Here is a 22,483-nt window from a genome sequence, read left to right as displayed (position 1 = left end):
ATAAAGAAAAAAAAATTAGACAAGTCTGTTGATGTATTCATTAAACGAGTCTAACAATACACATTAGATGAGTCATTCATATATTGATTAGATGACTCTAGCAATATACATTAGACAAGTCTTTCCACACTCAAATTAGACGAGTTTATTAATACATATTAGACAAATTTGTTCATTCACTGATTAAATGAATCTTGCAATACATATTAGACAAATATGTTCATACATTAATTAGACAAATATGTTTATACATTGATTATGAGTATAGCGAGTCTAACAATACATATTAGAAGAGTTTGTTCATATACTGATTAAATGAGTATAGTAAAAAAATATTAAATGGTTCATTTCATACCTTGGTTATATGAGTCTAAGAATAGATAAGTATGTCCATAATTAAACAAGTTTTACAACACATATTATATAAGTTTGTTCATATACTGATTGGATGGGTCTAATCATATATGTACAATAATTATACGAGTTTAATCATACACATTAAACAAGTTTGTTAATACATTAGAAAGTTTACTCCACATATTTATGCTTATTCTTTATATTTGTATAGACATATTGACTTTTTAAACCTATAAATCATTTTTCTAATTAATTTTATTCAAAACTTAAATATTTATTATTTCTTTCCTCAACTGTTAAACCTCTTGTAATAAAGATACAAACAAATACTAACCCGTGCGTAAAGACAGGATTAAAACTAGTAATTACTTAAAAAATCACTATCAATAATTTGTAATGAAGTAAGAATATAACATTCTTTCATACTATCAATGCATTACCGTTAATCCATAATTTTATTTAACAAACATAGTATCTCAATTTTATGTTAAAAACAACTTTTATACTTAAACTACGGAAAGACATGAATATCTAACATTTAAGTATTCAATTCACTTAATATAAAATTGAAAAATAATTGAGTTTTAATCACTCAAGAAATATTATGAACATTATCTCGTATGAAATTCCTACAAATACAAATTGAAGAATAAACAATAAATTTTTATTTTCTTTTAATATTTTTCAGACTTACATGGCCGATATTTTCAAGATCTAACTACTCAATATGTCAACAAAGTATCAACAGTTTGATTAGAGCATTGCACATCATAGGCCAAACATAAGCATATTAATTATCTAAAGAAGTTCAAACACTCTAAATTGGCTACTGTCATTTCTTAAGAAAGTAATACATTTCAGTGAACATATATTGTTCGTCATAAATAAGCTCTATCATCCGATCTGCTACTTAAACTGTTCTAAATAACAAAAATGATGAAATGGTGATACACATCGGAGTGCTTCATAAAAATGAATATATATTTATTTTAGTTCTGAGAAGACTTCTTTCCTCCCAAAACCAAAAATTGTTCAATTGGTAAATTGAATTATTTAGGAAGATTTTGTAACCTCATGGATAGCGTCAGCAACATATCCCACATTGCCCGTATTAAGACCAGCCATACTGTGATAATCACATATATGTAATGTAAGAAAATAGTGAATCTCAAATCTAAAAGTAAGTGAAAAACAAACTGTAAATTGGGTGTATAATTAATTACCTGATACGACCATTACGGGTCATGTAAATATGAAACTTGCTTGTCATAAGATCAACCTGTTCCGGTGTCAATCCACTGTAGCAGAACATACCAATCTACATAAATAAAAAAATAACTGTGAGAAAACCACCTTGTAGTACTTGGGATATGATGTTGAAATTTCAATTCAAAATTCTCACTCAGCTATCTATCCGTGTGTCTTAAGACGCATGGTTGCATTAAAAACGAAATAAAAAAATATTATAGAAAACCTTAAACTACTAAAATAAGCAATAAAAAAAAGGACGAAGTGGCTGAAGCAGTTGAGCATTAAACAAATACAACCAAACCTGATTGGTTATGTGCTGCCAGGGCAAAGGAGAATTCCTCTTTTCCAAGTTCTCTCGTAGTGTGGTCCTCATTCCGATGATGCGATCTGCCATGCCCTGCAAACACAATATCTATGTAAGTCCAATTTCAATCTATTATCACAACTTCCTTATGCTCGTAAATTTGTATTGACAATTTATTAAAATGTAATGATATTGTCCTTTCAAAATACAATTTGAAATATATTAACATTGATTAGTGTTAACAGAACCAAGTGACAACGACAAAAACCAATGGCACAAAAGAAATCCTAAAATTTTGTTAAAGAACACAACTGCATCTAGCCGTGACACAAAAGAGCATCTAGCCGTGACAGTGGGGATAAAAAATTTACAGAACCCAGCTTCTGACGTACCCAAAATGGCAAGTTGACAAATATAAAATATTTTCCAAATCTTGGATTTCAAATCAGCATGAAACCATACCCAGAAGTGCAACAGCAGGAGGAAAATTTCTCAAAGGCCAGTGCCTCATGAAGGTTATGCTAAGACAGCAACTCTCCTATAGAGTAAACTTCAACAGTTTCATATCAAGACCTTACTTTATTCCTTCCTTAACTCAAGAATAGCGGCTTTACTACCCGCTGGAGGTAAGACAAATGAAAACTTGGTACAAACCCGCAGGGGGACCCTTAAGAAATAAAATCTCTTTACCTTGACTTCGTTGAGCCATAACTTCTTCAACTCTGGATCTCCAAGAACAGTTGAAACTATAAGCGCTCCATGGACAGGTGGGTTACTGTACATGGGTCTTGCAATCAGCTGTAACTGACTTTTTACAGCCACAGCTTGTTTCTCATCTTCACAGAGCACACTGTAGGGAAGTTTAAACTATGAGCACATTGTTTTTGCAGAACTAATTCACATTTCATAGCCAAGACATAAAATTTTGTTAAGGTGCCCAAAGTCCAAGATGACATATTATGGAAAATGTCCAAGATTCATCCTTCAAAGCATGTAAAATGATCCAAGTTCTCGTATTTTTATTATTTGCTTTAATTTTAGTCAAGTTGAAAGACAATTTTTGAGAGAAATGGTGTTACTACGCACGTGTTGTGGTATTTATGGATTATTTACAATCAGAGAGTAAACACGGCTGACTAAATAACTATTTAATTAAGCCTAATAATCATCAAAATTACTACTAATATTCTAAATGCTAATATGATAATAGAAATGATAATATTCTAATAAGTCTCTCGGGAATTCCATTGCATCTGGAGATAAATTGAAGTCAAGCTACAGATAATTATAAAAATTACTTTTAGAATGTTGGGTTTCCCAGCTCCTGCACTGTTATAACCTCACTATGCAGACCTTATGGAGCTGAGGTATCAGAGTCAATTTAACTTTTAAACTTATACTGAATAGCAGAATTTCGGATAATTTTAACACTATAATACAATCGGCATATAGCTGCAGGTTGTCAACATTCAATGTATCTGGAGGATCATCAAGGTCCAACATATCTAACTGTCGAACCACAAGAAAAGCCACTGAAGAGCCTATTCATGTAGCATTCTGCACCTAAGTTGTAGTTTAAAGAAGTCTACTAACCTCAGGCATCCAACTCGCTGGCCGTACAGTCCCATATTTTTTGCATATGACTGAGCTAGTCCAATTAAATGACCGTCCTCCAGAAAAATCCTTATGGCTTTTGCATCTCTCTCTGGATCACCACTAGCAAAACCTTGATATGCCATGTCAAAGAAAGGGAAATGACCCTTAGCCTAATGAACAAGAAAAAAAATGTCAAGGTCAGCAACCAGAATAAAAAAACCCAAGGATTTTATGCATTACTATTCCGTAAATTGTTACCTTAATCTGGGAAGAGATCTCTCTCCATTGTTCTTCTGAAGGATCTACTCCAGTAGGATTGTGCGCACAAGCATGAAGCAGAAAGAAGGAACCATCTGGAGCATTCTGTATACGTAATAAATAATTAAGTTAAGAAGTAAGAAGAGTATGGAGTACTAGGAAAGCTTCATCTGTAAAAGTTGACCTATAAATCAACTTTACAAGTGTTTGGAATGAGAGAAATATACCTTCATGTCGTTCATCAGTCCTTCAAAATCCAATCCTTTAGACTCTGGATGATAGTAACGGAATGTCTTCATAGACACTCCAGCATCTCTCCAAATGTTATGGTGGCTGTAATTTTCTCATATTAGAAATAAATATCCAAGCAAGACATGGTACCAACAAAAAATTCAACCTAAAAATATTAAAAAATGAAGGTCATAAAGTCAACTGATATTTTAAAGTTTATAAGAAGATTTATATTAAATACTTACTTGGCCCAGGTAGGCACTGGTATGTAGATTTGGGAATTAGGATGAAATCTCTGTTGAAATGCAGCAAAAAGTCGACATGCACCAGTCCCAGATAAAGCCTGCACTGCAGCTATTCTTTTATCCTTGATGAACTCAGAGTTGTCTCCGTATGCCAGCTTGAGCGATTCTTCAACCATTTTTATGCTTCCACCAATAGGAAGATACTCCCTGACGAAACATTTGTATCAGTGCAAAGTAAAGGCATAGACTCCGTTATTAGAAAATGATTCGCGAAGCTGGAATATAATTATATAGACAGAGCGATAAGACCCTTGTTTTTTTGCTACTAAATGATAAGACTTTTATTTAATTGCTAGGTTTTACAAAAATATTGAAAATAGAAACTGGCTCTCGAGAATATTACTAATTGCTTAGCTGGGTGATCCTTAGAAGTTTGTCTTGGAATGCAGGTTTGAATTGATGGAAGATGTGGTTCTATGAATCCCGAGGATTCAAGTTAAATGCATTTATTGCATGCTCAAAATTAATTTAGAAAGTAAGGTAATAAAAGTCAATTGGGCAAATCACAATATCACCCCTAAGATATTTTGGATTGCACATAATACCTTTGCTTTCTTTAACATTTACAATAAGAGCGATAAAAAAATGTTTTAATATTTTTCAAAAATTAAAGGAGTTAGTGTAGTGTACAGGAGATGTCAATGTATGCAAGCTGTTAAAACAATTCAGAAGTTTTCCGTAGATTTCTAAAAACTGAGTATCAGACAAAATTCCAAAAAAAAAATTACAGGAAGGACGAGTGTAATTTACTCAAGCCAATTCAACTAAACTTAATTTTTTATGGCACTTTACAAACTGAAAAATTCACCACCCTCAACTGAAACTAAACAATATCCTCAAGAACAATGCTACTTTCTTAGTTTCAGAAAAAAAATTGACAGCTTCCTACTTTGAGGAATATTCTGACAACAGTGAAGTACTCATTCGAATAGAAAGATATAGTTAAGATGAGGTTTCTAAAGTTTTCAGATTGGAAACCAGAAAAGCAGCAGGTAATAAAGTAGTATTCCCCACATTATCACCCCAAAACACCTAAACGAACTAAATAAACAGTGCAAGGAATCGTAATTCCCCATTAGAAAAGGTAAGAGTGTAGCTCTCAAAGGATGCGTCAAGAAATAGTAAGCATCATATTCTCAAAACTGCGTTGGCGTCCATACACAACCAAAAGTCAAAAACTGCTAGTGGGTAAACTTTAAGAGACATCCACAAATTAGCACATGGAAGCATATATATGAATATATATATATATATATATATATATAAATATATATATATATATATATATATAAATATATATATATATATATAAATATATATATATATATATATATATATATATATATTATTATTATTATTATTATTATTATTATTATTATTATTTTACTCACATGAATTGGTTTCCTGCAATTCTCCTCTCTGCTTCTCTAACGCACTCCAAAACCACAGCCTTTCCGTCGTCGTCGCGATACGCACCCTTTTGTAAATAAAAAATAAATAAATAAATTACACTCAATAAGAATCCATCAATATCAGAAACACTTCAACTAAACATGCACTAAATATATTTCAAAATAATCCATTGAAAATTTCTTTGCACTGCCTACAAATTGCGTGAATCAATGCTCCGAACACAATGAAAGAAACAAACAATACAATAAAAAGGAGAGAAGAATAAACATTTTCCACTTTCTGTGATGAATATAACAGTTCTATGCCGTTTAGCTGATCAGATCCGATTTGATCAAATCAATTTCACCTTCAACAGACGTAATTTCTCTTCAATTTCTCAAAAACAAAAAAAAAATGCGAGAACATAAGTCGCAAACGGAGACAGAACTCACCACTCCGACGTTGACTTTGTTTGGACTCTGATCGGCGAGGAAAGCTTCAGTTACTCCGAGGATCGGATCCTTGGGAGCGGGCTCGATACTCCGAAACCACGAAGGTGACATGAACCTTGTCCCAACGATGATGCGGCGGAGAGATTCTCCTTTGAGCGAAATCGCCATGACTCAGTTCAGTTACGTGGAAACAGGGAAACAGAACAAAAAGCAGAGGGTTGGCTGCGAGCTGTGACTTCAGTGAGTATATATTGAATGCAAGTGGGTCCCACCACTTGTAGATCTTAACTTTCAGAATTCCTTTTTGTCTTTTTTATAATTTAGTTCTTGCGATTTTTATAATTATAATTTGACCCATGGTTGAAGCTAATCGTGTTCACTGTGATATTTTTTCCTGGAAATGATTAAATAATTGCATTGCAATTTCATAATCTAAAAGTACATGTAGTCAGCACAGTACACTCACATTATTTTAAAAGGTGCAACATTTTCTTGTTTGATTACAGTTAGAACTTATGACAAACGATCATTCAAAGTTGATAGTGTAATTCAGTCGTAATTTAATTTGAAATTAAAATTATTATTTAGTTTATGAGTGTGTAATTTAGCATGTATTACATACTACAAAGTTTTAATGCTTATAGATTCATTTGATATTAAATTACACTTTCAGAGTTTTTTTTTAATTAAAGCTACATTTAAATATTAATTTATTAGTAAACTATACAATAGAATGTAACTATTTCTTTTTTATTAATTTAATAATTAAATATAAATTTATCTTAAAAAATTAAATTGTTATTAATTTACCTATTATAGATTTAATATTCTAATTTGCTCAAAGATTTTGGTAGACCGGTATAAAAGTTACACAGTCAAGTCAAGTAACATGATTTTAGAGTAATTATTATGAAACTAATAAAATACTAAAAAGTTACACAGTCAAGTCAAGTAACATGATTTTAGAGTAATTATTATGAAACTAATATCATTTACTATTAAATACTAAAGCAAATTGTTTTGTACTAAAACTATTATTGTTTTTATCTTTGTAACACATCTAGTTCAATTATTTCTTTTATGGATATATTTGGGGAGCATTCTTTTACAACACTTTATTATATAAAAATAAAAGAAAAATAGTATAATACTTCTATAGGTTAGTTGGGAAATATAATGATAAAGAAGTTAATAGAAAATAATTTTTATAAATTGTTCATCATAAAGTAATTTCTATTTATAGAAAGACTAATTTTATCATCCGTTGTTCTTATTTTTATTTTCTTAAATTTAAAAATTCACTTTTTTCCTTTTAAAATTAATGTGTCAATTAATTTATTTAAATGTAACTGGATCTTTTGTTTCATTAAAAAAACCATCAAGTTTGTTTCTATTTTTGTCACTCACAATATCTTTAATAAATAATGAATGAAATAAATAATTTGCTTTAATATTATTGTGCACATGTTTTTTAAATATCACTCCATCTATCAAGATTTGTAAAATGATAGGAAGCTATTCAATTTAAGTCTTAGTAGGGTATATTTAATTTATGGAAGAAAGTAACAAAAGAAAAAGGCATAAAATGAATTCATTTAGGTTTGAAAAACATGTAAGAAAAATTAATTAAAGGAATCACTTAATTAAGCTCAATAAATTTATAAACTTTCAGTAGTCTCTAATAAATTCTTTTAGTATATTAAATTTTTCAAATTTTAAAATTTTAAAATTGAATTCATATTATTATATATTTTTTAAATATGTGACATGACATTTATTTTATTTTATTATTTTTCTTAAACGTCATTACGTAGTATTCTTTTAGAAAGACTATAATGATGAGAATCTTTATTAAAAATTTATCATATTTAACAGAATTTTAAAACAATTAAAATTATAAAATATAAAATTAAAAAATTAAAAAACTATGAAAATTAAAAATGAAAAATTAAAATAATATAAAATTATAAAACTATAAAATAAAATTTTACAAAAGTAAAAAAAATTTATAAAATATAAAATTAAAAAGATAAAAATATTAAATTGTGAAATTATAAATTAATAATATTACAAAACTAAAAAATTATTAAATTATTAAATTATAAATTTATATAATTATAAGATTATAATATTACAAAAATACAAAATTACTATTATAAAATTAAAAAATTAAAAAAAGTATAAAATTATAATAATTTTATAGTTTTTATTTTATATTTTTGCAATTTATTAATTTTATATTTCTTAATTGTATATTTATTTTAATTTTTAATTTTATATTTTTTAAATCATACTTTTATATTTTATAATTTAAAAATATTTTAATTTTATTTTATAATTTTAATTAACTTTCAAAACAATTCTGTTAAGTACAGTATATTTTTTGAGAAATATCTCTTATAAGAAAATATTTGGTGACCTTATATACTGAGGGTTACAATAAAAAATAATTATAAGAAAATATTATGTATGTGACATTATTTAAAGAGAGTGACGATAAAAATAACGTTCCTAGATGAATGTAATTGTAGGGTTTCAATTAAAAAGTTATAAAATTTTGAAAATTTAATATATCATAACAAAAAATCTCATAAAAGATCTAACAGAAATTTAATTGAAAATTTTTAAATTTATGACTGAAAACATAATTAAATTTAAGAGAATATTTTTCTTTTTGTTAGTTGGGAAGAAAATTATTTTTCCTTTGATTTGTTAAGATAAAATCTATTGAACTAAAATCTATCACACTAGATCGATTAATTGATCTCTTTTACATGATCGTGATTTACATGGGTTGAGATTAGAAAAACTCACATAACCAAAATGTGTTTTAATGAAAAAGTTTTTAAAGTCAAAATATCCACAAAAGTCATGTAGACTAGGATCAGTCCATGACCTACGTGAGTTAAGATTAGAAAAACTTATAAGACCAAAAAATGGCCAAATAAAAAAAGGGGTGTTTCACCCTACACTTCCAACCTCTCATCCTACACCTCCAAAAGTTCTTAAGAGTGAAAATACCCACAAAAGTCCTATGGATCAAGGCCAACCCATGGGTCTTCTTTTTTAAAAAATGTTCATTTTAAATACAAAAAATATGCAATTAACTCCTAATTTATTGTAAATTTAAGTGCTTTTAATTTGTTAGACATTTAATTTTGTTGTATGAAAATTTTATGTATATTTCTCTCTCTCTCTCTCTCACACACACACACACACACACACATATATATATATATATATATATATATATATATATATATATATATATATATATATATAATACACACACACACATATATATATATATATATATATATATATATATATATATATATAAACATATTTAAGTAAATAAATTTTTATCTTTTAATGAATTTTTATCAAAATTAATAATAAATCATTTATAATATTAAGTGGTTTATGATCTATCATTTTTTAATATTCACTAAATTTATTACTATTAGAATGAATACTTAAATATTATATGCATTTTCTATGCTAGTTTTTGTAACATCCCATTTTTAATAGTAAAATACTAGTAAAATTAATGTTTACATAGATGATAATAGAACAATTATATAAAACTAAAGCTTCCACAAGGACAAGATCTATACCTATAGAATCATCTTACTTCTCATTTGTAACACACTCACCTCTCGCTGGAGTAACGAAAAAAAACGTCTCCCTAAGCTCACATCATTTAGGTGATCATCACAAAAGAGAAACATACAAAGAGACAGACAACACAAAAGTAAGGGTAAGCTAGTGTACAAATAAAGCATGATATAATAATTTGGTTTAACAATTTACAACATTCAAGAACGAGAAATTTATATAACCACACGACCACTAAACTCACTTATTCGAATATGATGTTGATATAGACTACTGAAGGCAATGCACTCATGGTAGTATTTATGCTCTGTAGAGTCATAAACAAGGGTAACTCGACCTACTACCAATGAGGTAAATCTTTCACTCCTAAAACCTAGAGGGCTAGGATAAAGACCTCTTGTCATTCTCTCCACCACCCCATTCAACTCTACATGAGTTAATGGTTGGTAGAATATCAAAATTACCATTTTATTGCAGTCTCTCTATCGAGCATCCGCCATAACTTACTTGAATATAGAATCTCTCCTTGAGATCCTTATCATAACACACTTTTCTCATTCTTATATCACATTTCACATATATACAAAGTACTCATACTCCAACAATAGCAAGAAAACAGGTTAATATAGCTCATAAACCAAGAACTAGAAATACACTTTAAAATCACAACTTTGGAAGAATTGATGTCAAAGATGCAGAGTTGAAACCAGAGAGTTCCACAACCTAGTTGTGAACATTTCCACAACCTGTGGATTTATCTCGAGAGAAACAAATTTAAAATCCAGCAAGTTCAACAACTAAGTTGTGGCTTTTTCCACAACCTTTGAATTTACTTTAGAAAGTGCGAATTTGAAAACAGAGAAGTGCACAAGCAGATTGTGGATTTTTCCATGAGTTGTGCAGAGCAGATACTAACCTCTTATATTAGTCCCCCAACTCCATAACCAAGTCTCAAATGACTCAACAACAAACCCTACACCATTCAATTTGTAACACCCCGATTTTAGAGGTGCCATGGTGTAAAATTTTTTCAAAACCTTTCTATAAATCATTCAATTAAAATGCGAAATTAAATCATAACTATAAACATCGTTTGAAAATCTTGAATATCACTTTTACATAAAATATCGAATCAGAAAACTTTCAAATAATAGGAACAAATAATAAATCCCCAAACATAGCATCCCAACTCTCGTCAGCTTCCTAGATCCGATCTTATCTGCAAACCATCTACTCCCGTACAAGTACGATCATCATAGGTGAAAACCACAACCACAACATTTCAGGGTGAGCAACCAGAAATATCATCAAATTAAGCGATATAACATTTATATCAAAGTTGTTGATGGACGAACGCCCGAGAAGATGACGATCGAAGCTGTGCGAGCTCGATTTGGACTCCTCGAAGCTTCTCCGACGAGTAAAGACGCAGCGGAATGGTATAGAAGTTAGAGATCGAAGGGAAAACTGAGATTGAACACATGGAACCCTAGGATCTAGGATTTAATCTGTGGAAACCCGAGAGGCACGAATGAAACCCTAGAAGTGGGGATAGACTCGATTTGGACCGATTAAACGGTGAGAAATGGAGATTGAACGGTGAAAAAGGTTCTAATGGTGGAAAATAAGGTTTCAATCGGTGGAAATCAAAAGAAATGGTGGAAGAAAATGGATCTGTGAGGAAAAAAAGAGGATTACCGTGATGGAAGCAATGGCTCACGATGAAGAGAGGGAACGAGAGAGAATGAGATGCTTTGTGAGATGAAGTGTGCGCGAGAGTGAACTGTGAGATGAAGTGGCTTTTCTGATTCGCGAGAGGAAAAACCAATGACGTGGAATGGAGGAGAGGTGGCAGTGAAGGATGTAGCGTGGAGGAGAGAAGCACCGTGAAAGTTGGAAAATGAAAGGGAGAGAGGTGCTTGGAAGGTGGCTAGAGGGAGTCTTTGGACTCTCTAGCCTGACTTTCAAGAGAGAATAATTTCTGATTTCAGAAAATTCAATTCTCATTAATCTCAAAAGTTCTAATACAAGAGAGGAGTTGGGTATTTATAGTAACCCATGCTCCTTAAGAGCTAAGCTATGAAAGGTAAAAATACAAAAGGAGGAGTACGTCAAGCAGGATTCCATCATACCCTCCTCTTAAGAAAAGATTTGTCCTCAAATCTGGCAATTGCCTTATGAAGAAACTCCACACAATCTTTGGGAGCATGGCCATCTTGGAGTGGCCTTATTCTTTTATATCCACTTTTTCTTCCTCCGGGATCAAACACAAATCTGCAATAAACATCAAATATATTTTCAATTAATATCAATCCAAGAAAGAATTTTTCTTTAAAAACAAGAGAATAAGAACTTCTAATACTTTGATTTGTAATCTTTGAAAATTTTAGAAGTCCAAATTCAATTTTGTCTTGAGTTAATTGTTTTCTTAAAGATAACAATAACTCAAGATTTGAATTGTCATATTTTGAGAATGTTTTCATAGAATATATAATGACAATTGGTTTGAAAGAAAAATCCATATTTGAAGAATAAACCATGATTGGAAAAGAAGTAAAGATTTGAAAACCTTCCCTTTTAGGTTCCATAGTCTTGAAAAGAATAGAATTTGTCATCAGCAACAATTTCTCCTTTTCTTTCTTCTCTCTTTCTTTCCTTTCTCTCTTTTCTTCTTTTCTCTCTTTTTCATTTCTTTCTTCTTCTTTTCTTTTCTCTTATTCTCTTCTTAATTCCTCTCTTCTTCTCTCTTCTCTTTTCTCGTTTTCTTCTCTCTCTCTCTTCTCTTCTTCTTTCCTTTCTTCCTCTTCTTTTCTCTCAATCTCTCTTTCTCTTTTCTTATCCTTGATCTCTTTAAGTCTTGCCCCAAATTCTAATTCTCTACGAAGAAACCCATGATCATTTAAACTCTCAAGAAATAATTTTCCATTATCAATGCAATCCCTAATTAGTTCTAGGTTTCTTTTAATGGTTGAAGGCACAAACTTTCTTCTCATGCAAGCTTTTAAATCATGCCAATCACGTATGGAGGACTTTCTACCTTTCCTAACATGATATTGTCTTTCATCCCACCACTCACTTGCATGCTCTTCTAACTTAGAGAGATATATGCTAAGGACATAATATTCACTCTCTTCATAAAACCAAGGATTTATTTTATCAATTTCTTTTTCCCAAGCTAGATATGTTAATGCACCTATGTCTTTACCAAAGAATGGAAGATTCCTAGCTTGTTTAAACATTTCATCAACATTATCTAACCTAGAAGACCTATATGAACTATAAGAAGACATCTTTGTTTTTAAGAGTTTTCTTAATTTAGAGGGTTAAAAACTTTCACTTAGACAAGTCCCAGGTAAGAGAGGTGAGCTAAAGAGCTGCTTAAGTACCAAGTCTTGCCTTGCCAGAAATGTCTTAGGCTACTAACTAATTACCCCTTAAACTAAAATCACCTTTAAAATCAAAGGACACGACTCAAAAAACAAACATTCAAAGACTAGACTCCTAATTATGGACTCTAATGTGGTAAGGCTTAGAGTTTAATCTCTTTTAGCCTAATCACCCCTAAACGTGAACACAAAAGCAAACAAGCAAAACACTTAAGAATCCAGCGGACTCTAATGACCCCTACGAGAAACACAAATCAAATCACACATTCATCTATCTACTTATGCTAAATTTAAAGCAAGTAAAGTTGCCAAGAGTTTGAAAGAGCACCAAGGACTCTTCCAAATACTTGGACTTTTTAAAGGCCTTTTACAAAACAAAGCTAAAGCTAACAGTAGGCTAACACAAGCCTATTACGAACAAATTGAAGAAAACAATTACAAAAACAAACTATGCTACGGTCCTGGTCCACTTCTCCATTTTGCACGAAATCTTCAAGAGTCTAAATATTCCTTTCAACTCTCAGCCTAAATCAAGAAATTAACTTGTCCAATCCTGCAACACAAATGAATCAAGGCTGTTGTCACTTAAACCCTTAGTAAAACTAGTTTGCACAAACATATAGGGCAGTAAGAACTTCCCTTTCTCTTGGCTGCACAAGCTTTCTAGTGAGATTCTGCAGCTGCTCAATTAAACTCCTGGACAATTTGAATTCCAATGAAAACAACTCTGCATAGATAATTCCAACTAAATCAGCAGATTAAACAATTCTAATCCCAATGATTGCAGGCCATACAAAACAATTTAAGGATATCAAAAGCAGTTTGAGATAAAAGAAGCTCCCTTCAGTTCAGATGGCTGCTACTGGTTGCTCAAGCTATACTCATGCTCATTCTAAACTAATCTCAACTTCTATTGGACACCCTGCACTGGTTCATTTCTACATAGGTTCATTTCTGCATACAAAATCAAACCCAAATCCAGCAAATACAAATAGGAATGGACATTAACCAGATGCAATGTGTGTAATTCAAAGCTGAACTAAACTGATTTAAGCAACCATTCAATTCTAATTTAAAATCTGATAAATCCAATGGGTAAAAATAATGATGTGCTTAATTCAACCAGGAAGTCAGAATTGGAAATTAAGTGCTTTAGTCACTTCTTAAACAAATGGAATGATGCTTTGGCAGTTAAAACAAGTTCATGCACAAGCATAATTACTCCAAGCAAATCAATTCATGCATAAATCAGTCCATGAACAACTAACTAGGTGGCATGCAAGGGTATACAATCAATCAATCTGAACAAAACTGAAATCTGCATGTGATTAATACCAGGAAAATATTTTCTATATGCATTTGGAAAAATGATCTCAACAAAGAAAGAGTGATGGTGCTAATAAGGACTCAACAGATTTCAACAATTGTAAGCAAAACATGAAATCAGTAATCACATTCAGACATGTAATATCTCAATGATTTCAGCAAACAGTTTATAAGCCAAAATGAATGCAATGTCAGTTTAAGCAAATCACAACTGCTCCAATCTAATTGATCCAATTTATTTTCCTGCACAATGAACAATCACAAAACAGTTAGATTAACAATGAATTCTCTATTTCAAAGTGCCAAGGAATTAGGCCAAGTCAGCCTCACTAAACTCACTATACTCAGGCTTCTCTTTTGAAATTTAAAGCACATAAATGAAAAGGTTTGGAAGGGAGATTCTCCCTTGGCAGTACAAAGCTGGAAAGTCTTTCAGACCACCACCACCTAAGATGCTACCAAGCACACAAACCTTCTTTAAGATTCCAGAAACCAGAGTGTAACAACTTCTCAAACAAGAATGGCTGGGCTAAGGCAAAGTGATATGCATAACAGAACAGGATAACCACAAAACAATGACATCACAACAGATCTATTGCTTAAGACAACTCTAGATCAGATGAATAAAGCAATTAAAAACTTCAATTAGGAACAACAGATCAGAGTTTACACGTGCACTGAGACAAAACCAGAACATTCAACAATGACAAGCAAGAAACAAAGCTTTTGATCAAAGTAAGCACAACAAATAGAACCTAAGGAATAGAACTAGAACAGATTTTAAAAACAATAAAAAGGACTTAAGTTGAACCAGTTATGATTGAAGAAAGTTATATCTGATTTGATTTTGGCAGAGATAGTTTACTGAAACAGTAAACAATATTGTGAATTGCACCAGCTCTCTTTGCTCTTTTTTTTTTCACAATTTGATAGCCAAATCTGAGTTGGATAATACTTTAGAACTTGCTATTTTCAGTCACAGTTCACAACAGATCACCTAATCAGTTTTGCAACTTAATCAGATTTTTGCCAAAGGAAAGTGAACATGGTTCAACTCAAAGAGAAAAAAAATCCAAAGGAAAAACAAGAGGTTAATCACTCTCAGCCACAGTTATAGTTTCAAATACCACTGGTTTAGGCTTCCTTGAGTGACCAAAAATTTATTCTCAATTGCAGAATTGATAGCAAAGTGAAAACAGTGAATGCATATTATGGATCACAAACTCAGAAATTCAAACTAAGTTCAATCACTGTTGTAAACAGTTTTAATGCAATTCTGCAGATTCATATACCTCAAAAGATGCCAATGAAACAAAGACAATACTGGAAAAATTTGAATCAGAACTTGGCAAAGAATTTAAAACCAAGTATGAATGACTCACAAACTCTTCAAAGCAAATTCCAATTTCGGTGTAATTGGTGAAAAACAGTGTTGATGTTAGTCAATTTCACCCGAGCTCACAATTGAATCACTCATTTGGTGTGCAATGACATTCACATTCAAACATATTTCAGATCATGAATTGCACAATTAGCACATGATACATCAACCAATGCTGCCACTGAAATCTGTCATCGAACTCATTCAATTGAATGTCACGGTTCTTGATGATTGACAAGATTCAAACAAGGTAGATATCAAATCAAATCATGAATTGGAAATTTAAAAGGTTAAACTCAGATTAAGAATAACAAAATAAAACAAAGCACAAGACTAAAACATGACAAAAGTGGATTTAGAAAATAAAAACTCAAATAAAGTGAAATCACCGAATAAAATGAAAATAAAACTCAAAGTAATGACTCAAGGCACAGAACAAGTCAGAACACTCAAGCCAATGAAGGAAAATGATGAACAACTCATAAATTAATGAAACACAACAGAGAGGCGAAACAGAAACGCGAAACCAAGACAAAGCGAAAAAACACAATGAAAGCGATACTTATCTTTGAAGCGTGTTCGACCTTGCTCTGAATACCACTTGATGGACGAACGCCCGAGAAGATGACGATCGAAGCTGTGCGAGCTCGATTCGGACTCCTCGAAGCTTCTCCGACGAGTAAAGACGTAGCGGAATGGTATAGAAGTTAGAGATCGAAGGGAAAACTGAGATTGAACACATGGAACCCTAGGATCTAGGATTTAATCTGTGGAAACCCGAGAGGCATGAATGAAACCCTAGAAGTGGGTATAGACTCGATTTGGACCGATTAAACGGTGAGAAATGGAGATTGAACGGTGAAAAAGGTTCTAATGGTGGAAAATAAGGTTTCAATCGGTGGAAATCAAAAGAAATGGTGGAAGAAAATGGATCTGTGAGGAAAAAAAGAGGATTACCGTGATGGAAGCAATGGCTCACGACGAAGAGAGGAAACGAGAGAGAATGAGATGCTCTGTAAGATGAAGTGTGCGCGAAAGTGAACTGTGAGATGAAGTGGCTTTTCTGATTCGCGAGAGGAAAAACCAATGACGTGGAATGGAGGAGAGGTGGCAGTGAAGGATGTAGCGTGGAGGAGAGAAGCACCGTGAAAGTTGGAAAATGAAAGGGAGAGAGGTGCTTGGAAGGTGGCTAGAGGGAGTCTTTGGACTCTCTAGCCTGACTTTCAAGAGAGAATAATTTCTGATTTCAGAAAATTCAATTCTCATTAATCTCAAAAGTGCTAATACAAGAGAGGAGTTGGGTATTTATAGTAACCCATGCTCCTTAAGAGCTAAACTATGAAAGGTAAAAATACAAAAGGAGGAGTACGTCAAGTAGGATTCCATCAGTTGTTAAGTCTTTATCATAATTCTCTCATCCAACAATAAACATCTTACTAATTTCTATACTTCCACACGTAGGTTTCACTTTACCGAAATAGAATGATTCGAGTGGTCCTCCACCGCAACTTCAGACCTGTCTCCCCTGCTCCAAGATTTCCATCATGACACTGAACTCAACATGAGCCGGAACCCTACGGGCGAGACATCCATATCTTTCTACCCTGTCGCAAGAGGAAAGAGTAGCACTTGAATTCCAGTCTCTTCTACCGCCCCTCAAGGACGAAGAGACCAATCTCTTCCACCGCCTCTCAAAAACAAAGATATTCACCTTTCTACGCCCTCGCAAGAGGAAAGGTGACTACCTTTCTACCCTCTCGAAAGAGGAAAGGTAGCACTCGAATCACAGTGATAACGGTTGAAAACACCGTTATTTTATACTTAATTTTGCTAAAAACACCCTTTATGACTTAGAAACTAGCTTGAAATAATGCTTTTGCTTAAGTTGAGAGAATAAGAGAGTTGAAGGTGGTATTATTGGTTTTATGCTTGGTTTTCTTTGTTTTGGCAGGAATTAAGATGAATTGGATGAAAGAAGTTGAAGTAGCAAGGAGTTGGACTCAGGACAAGTTGGAAAATAGCACAAAAGAAGAATCGCAGCCACCACAAAGCGCTAAGATTGTTGTTGAGTTCTCTGTCTGGCGCCTGAGCGCCATCGCTGAGCACCAATTTCCATTGTCTTACGCATGGGCGCCACCGCTGAGCGTCACTTTGAGAACCGCACCTACCGCTGATTTTGGATGCGAAAGCTCCGATCTTCAACTTTTAGGGTTCTATCTTTCATTCTTATCATTATTTTCATCTAGTTTCACCATGTCTATGGTGAAATAAACCTCTATTGTTGTTGGGGAAACGATGTAATCCTTTGAAACTCTCATGTATTGAATTGATTATTATTATATATGCTTTACTTCATTAATTGTTAGGTTTTTTCCTCTACGCTCTATGCATGCTTTGTTTAACTCATTCAATTGCATGATCACTAGTGCAAAAACAACATATAACATTATGTGTTTAACGTCGAACCACTCAATAACCAACGTTAAAAATGACCGGTGGCATTTTTGTAAATAAATGCAATTATTAAACGTAGTTTAGAATTGTAATTCGGCGTAAAAGAATATAAAATGTCGAATGTCGCAACATTAGACGTTAAAAGGTTAGTGAATTCAAAAAAAATTGGAGCGGGAGATTGAAAATTCATTCACTTTATCTTAGCGCGCAGGACCCTTTCTCTGCTCAAACTTTTTTCGAACGAAGTTTGACAACCATTACATGTAATCTTTCTTTCATTTGATACAAATGCATGTTAATTAACTACTTTAGGTATGATTTTCGTTTGTTTTCACCGATTATTTTGGTGTTCTTATCCTTCATAGGCGCAGTCTGCTTTCTCTCTCACTGGTGGCAACACTTTATTCCGATGAACCCAGGTTAGTTTTCGTTTTCGTTTTTGTTTTGAAGAACTTATTTGTTGATAACTTGTTTGCTATTTTTTTTGTTGAACTTGTTTGTTGTTGTTGTTGTTTGGTTGAACTTGTTTGTTGTTATTCTTTGATTGATCCTATATTACTGTTCATAGTTCATGCTTTATAAAATACCAAAAACTGAAAATTGTTGTTTTTTCTTCTGCTTTTCAAGTCTCGTAGAGCTGTAAAAAAGGATCACAATTAATTAAAAAAAATAAAAATAAATTGATTAACGTCGTATATTGACAAAATTCGACGTTAAATTAACGTTGTATATTAAAAATTTCGACGTTAAATTAACGTCAATTTTTTTAAATTCCACGACAATTTAACGTCTCTTGATATGACGTCGTTCTCGAATTCAACGTAAAAGGCCAAAAATATTCGACGTTATACGCTGGTTTTGTACTAGTGGATCATTGATTTTGTCTATATGGACACATGCGGAGAAATCTAGAACTAGGGAAATTCTCCCAAAAGCAATATTACCTAGACCTAGGAATAGGATGGTTGGTTGCCTTTAAGCTTCTGTGCGAATGTAATGCATAATTAGTTGCTAGGGATACAATACATTGCGAACTAGTAATTAAGAGTAGGCTTTCTTCACCGAGACATCGGGTTTAAAGTAAATTAGAAAGTGACATTAACATTAATGAAGAAGATGAATTTGTAAATACATGAGAGTGAATATGATAAGTCGGAAACCCCAACAACATAATCATCTCATATTTTATCAACCATTCGCCTATGCATTCTTTAGTCAATTGATCAAACACTTTCATTCATGTTTATTTTCTGCATTGCAAAACCTAAATTTTCGTTCTCAAGTCTTAAAAAATTAACAAATCACATGATTGTTTAGGCCAGTGAGTTTCTTGGGAAAACGATACTTGGTCTTACCATTTATATTACTTGATACGATTTGGTACAGTTGCCGGAGTCTTAACACACAGTCCCTTCCACCGCTCATCATGGATGAAGAGACCAATCTCTTCCACCGCCTCTCAAAGACGAAGAGATCCACTTTTCTACCCTCCCGCAAGAGGAAAAATGTCAACCGGATTAAAGAGATATTAACCGAAACTTACTCAATGATAAAACACAATAAATATCATTATCACACCAATTAAACCATTTCCATAAATACAAATGAGTTCACCTAACTCTCACCATTTATCTCTTTAATCATGTACACTATATATCATCACTATCTTTTTTTTTGCAGGTGAACCCCACGTCACCACCCCTACTAATTTTCCCCCTTATTTCACGAACAACCCACGTCCTGAACTCCTCCCCTTCCACTTTTTCACGTTACATCTTAATACAATTATATATATGGATCCCATTATTTTGACAACGAGTTTTTAACACCATTTTGACAACGCCAGGTGTCACCAGCCCATTGGTCCGTTTTTAATTTGCTTTTATTGTTAAAATGTGATGTCGAAATTGATGAGGGTTTCAGAAAGTTGGGATTCTAAATATACCCATTGTCCTGTTTCATCTGAAATCAACGTTCTCTCATATTTCTCTCTCTTAATTTTTCATTCCATCTCTTCGTTTTCGTTCTCCCTCTTCGTTTTCGTTCTCAGTCTTCGTTTTCGTTCCATCTCTTTGTTTTGCTCAACGTCGTCTTCTTCGTTGAGGGTATTGTGCGAAATGGCAAGGTCCAATGACCATGGTCCTTCGAGCAAGGTAAATGCGTTCTCCTTCCATTTTCTTCATCGCGTTTTCAGTTTTGCTTTGGGATTTCCCTGTTGTGTTTAAATTTGTATTGTTTTCGTTTTTGGGATTTGCCCTTTGCTTATTTTGTTTTCGTTGATGTAGTTGACTGTTCATCACTCTTTTTCAACAAAGTATATTTGTACTTTGAACGAACATTTGACAGACGAGCACTAGTCACTCATTTCAAAGACTCCATTTGGGTGATTTTTAGATTTTAGTGGTAATGTTAAACTAGGTAGGAATATTTTGAGTGAGTTATTGGTTAGATGGGTCGATTCTAGTAGTGGTTTTTTAATTGCAGATAAAGTTGTGAATGTGAATGAAAAGGATTTTTGTTTAAGATTGGGGTTGAGTTCAGATGGTGAAAATATTAACTTAAAGGAGGAAATGGGAAGTAGTACATGTATCAAATACATAGGTAAATGAACAAAAGATTTGAATTTGATATACAAATTTTTTATGAGAAAACATAAAAAAAAGATACCTTCTTCTCATTTTTGTAGCTTGTACATATTGGTAGGGATATGTGAGATATTATTTCCAAAACGTAGCGAAAGAGTGTTTCCCATAATGTTTAAAATTGTTAACAATATAAGTGGTCTGGGTAATTATTGTTGGGGTAGTCTAGTTTATCGTTATTTATTATGTAGTTTGTGCAAAGCTTCAGAAGCTTTGAAGAAAGGCAAAGGTACAAGGAACGTTTACGTTGATGGTTGTGTTTACATGTTGCAGGTAATTTTTATTTATTGATTTAAAATTTCAACTTTTTTATGTTGTGGCTTGCATTTTGTTTTTGACTAAATGTTAAGATTAACATTTTTTTTGGGTATGGTTTTATGAGCATCTCATTCCTCCTAAAGGTCGAATAGAGAAATTTCTTAGAATATTGCATTGGATGAATAGAAATGTGGGAGACAACTTCGTAAAACGGGTTATGGAGACGGGTGTGGTATGTGATTTCTTGTTTAAGTTTTGTATGTTATGATATATGCACTTGATACTATGATATATATTCTTAAATTTCAGGTTCATGATGATGTTGATGTTGGTGCTTCAAGCAAGGATAAGAAGGATGAGAAGGCTGACCAACCAACACCAAAAAAGAAGAATGACCAACCAACACCAAAAAAGATACAAAAAAGAAAACGCAGAGAAGGTTTTATGTGTGCTTTAGAGGAACAAGAATATCTAATTAAAGAACTTCAAAGGAAGGTTGTTGTCCTTCAGGCAGAGTTGACTGAAGAGAAGGCTAGAAGAAGAAATAAAGATGATGGTGGACAGAGTGTGCCTCATGCAGAACCCTCCATGAATAATGGCTTTGTTTACCCAGGTGGCATGTACACCAACCAACCTCCTATGAAGACGTAACATTACAAGAACAGAACGCTTAGGACACCGTTCACTGGAAATGGAGTGTTTAGAATAAAAAATGAGTGATATTTGTATTGATTTGTTATAGAAAGTCATATAACATTGTACATAGATTAAGAAATAAGTGTAATGTAACCAATTTTGTTCAATGTTATAAAAGATGCATCTTTGCTTCTGTTAATTATTGTTAATGTTAATTGAATTGATATTCCCTTCTTTATTGTCATTGTGAAATGAAGTTTTGTTTGGAATGTTAATGAAGAAACTGACCAATTTGATTGAGTAGTCATGTTTGTGATGGATGAAAGAAATATCTTTGTGACACTAGTAACCGATTACAACTGCCTAGTAAACAATTAATGAGTAAAATAAGGGTTTTTTGTAGAAACTCCAACTGCAAGAACCAAGTGTGGTTACCTGGGTGACCATGGTCAAAATATTTAACTTTCTTACACAAGTCCAATGTTTTTCAATTGATTTTGGTATTTAAGTGTGAGTAGAGGCTGAGAAGTCATGTTTGGGCATCCTATGATGGAGGAAAGAAACAATGTTTGTGATACTACCAACTTAAGTGAAGTCCTCAAACTTGTGCAGCAAAAAACACACTGGTAAACGATT

At 32.5% G+C, this 22,483-nt stretch overlaps 1 protein-coding gene across 1 annotated transcript; it reads right to left on the bottom strand.

Moving 5' to 3' along the window:
* Window positions 1-1,130: 1,130 nt before the first annotated feature.
* On the bottom strand, window positions 1,131-6,376 carry LOC108338894 (aspartate aminotransferase, mitochondrial). The gene is made up of 10 exons (XM_017575959.2): window positions 6,147-6,376; window positions 5,694-5,779; window positions 4,243-4,449; window positions 3,994-4,099; window positions 3,767-3,871; window positions 3,506-3,678; window positions 2,603-2,762; window positions 1,910-2,005; window positions 1,581-1,675; window positions 1,131-1,483 (listed from the first exon to the last, which is right to left on the bottom strand). Exons 1-10 carry the CDS (start codon window positions 6,312-6,314, stop codon window positions 1,411-1,413), a joined length of 1,269 nt encoding a protein of 422 aa, XP_017431448.1. The 5' UTR covers window positions 6,315-6,376; the 3' UTR covers window positions 1,131-1,410.
* Between the last annotated feature and the right edge of the window lie 16,107 nt (window positions 6,377-22,483).

The sequence above is a fragment of the Vigna angularis genome, chromosome 5 (assembly GCF_016808095.1).
Source record: "Vigna angularis cultivar LongXiaoDou No.4 chromosome 5, ASM1680809v1, whole genome shotgun sequence".
Lineage (NCBI taxonomy): Eukaryota > Viridiplantae > Streptophyta > Magnoliopsida > Fabales > Fabaceae > Vigna > Vigna angularis.
This window is presented reverse-complemented; position numbering and strand designations above follow the sequence as displayed.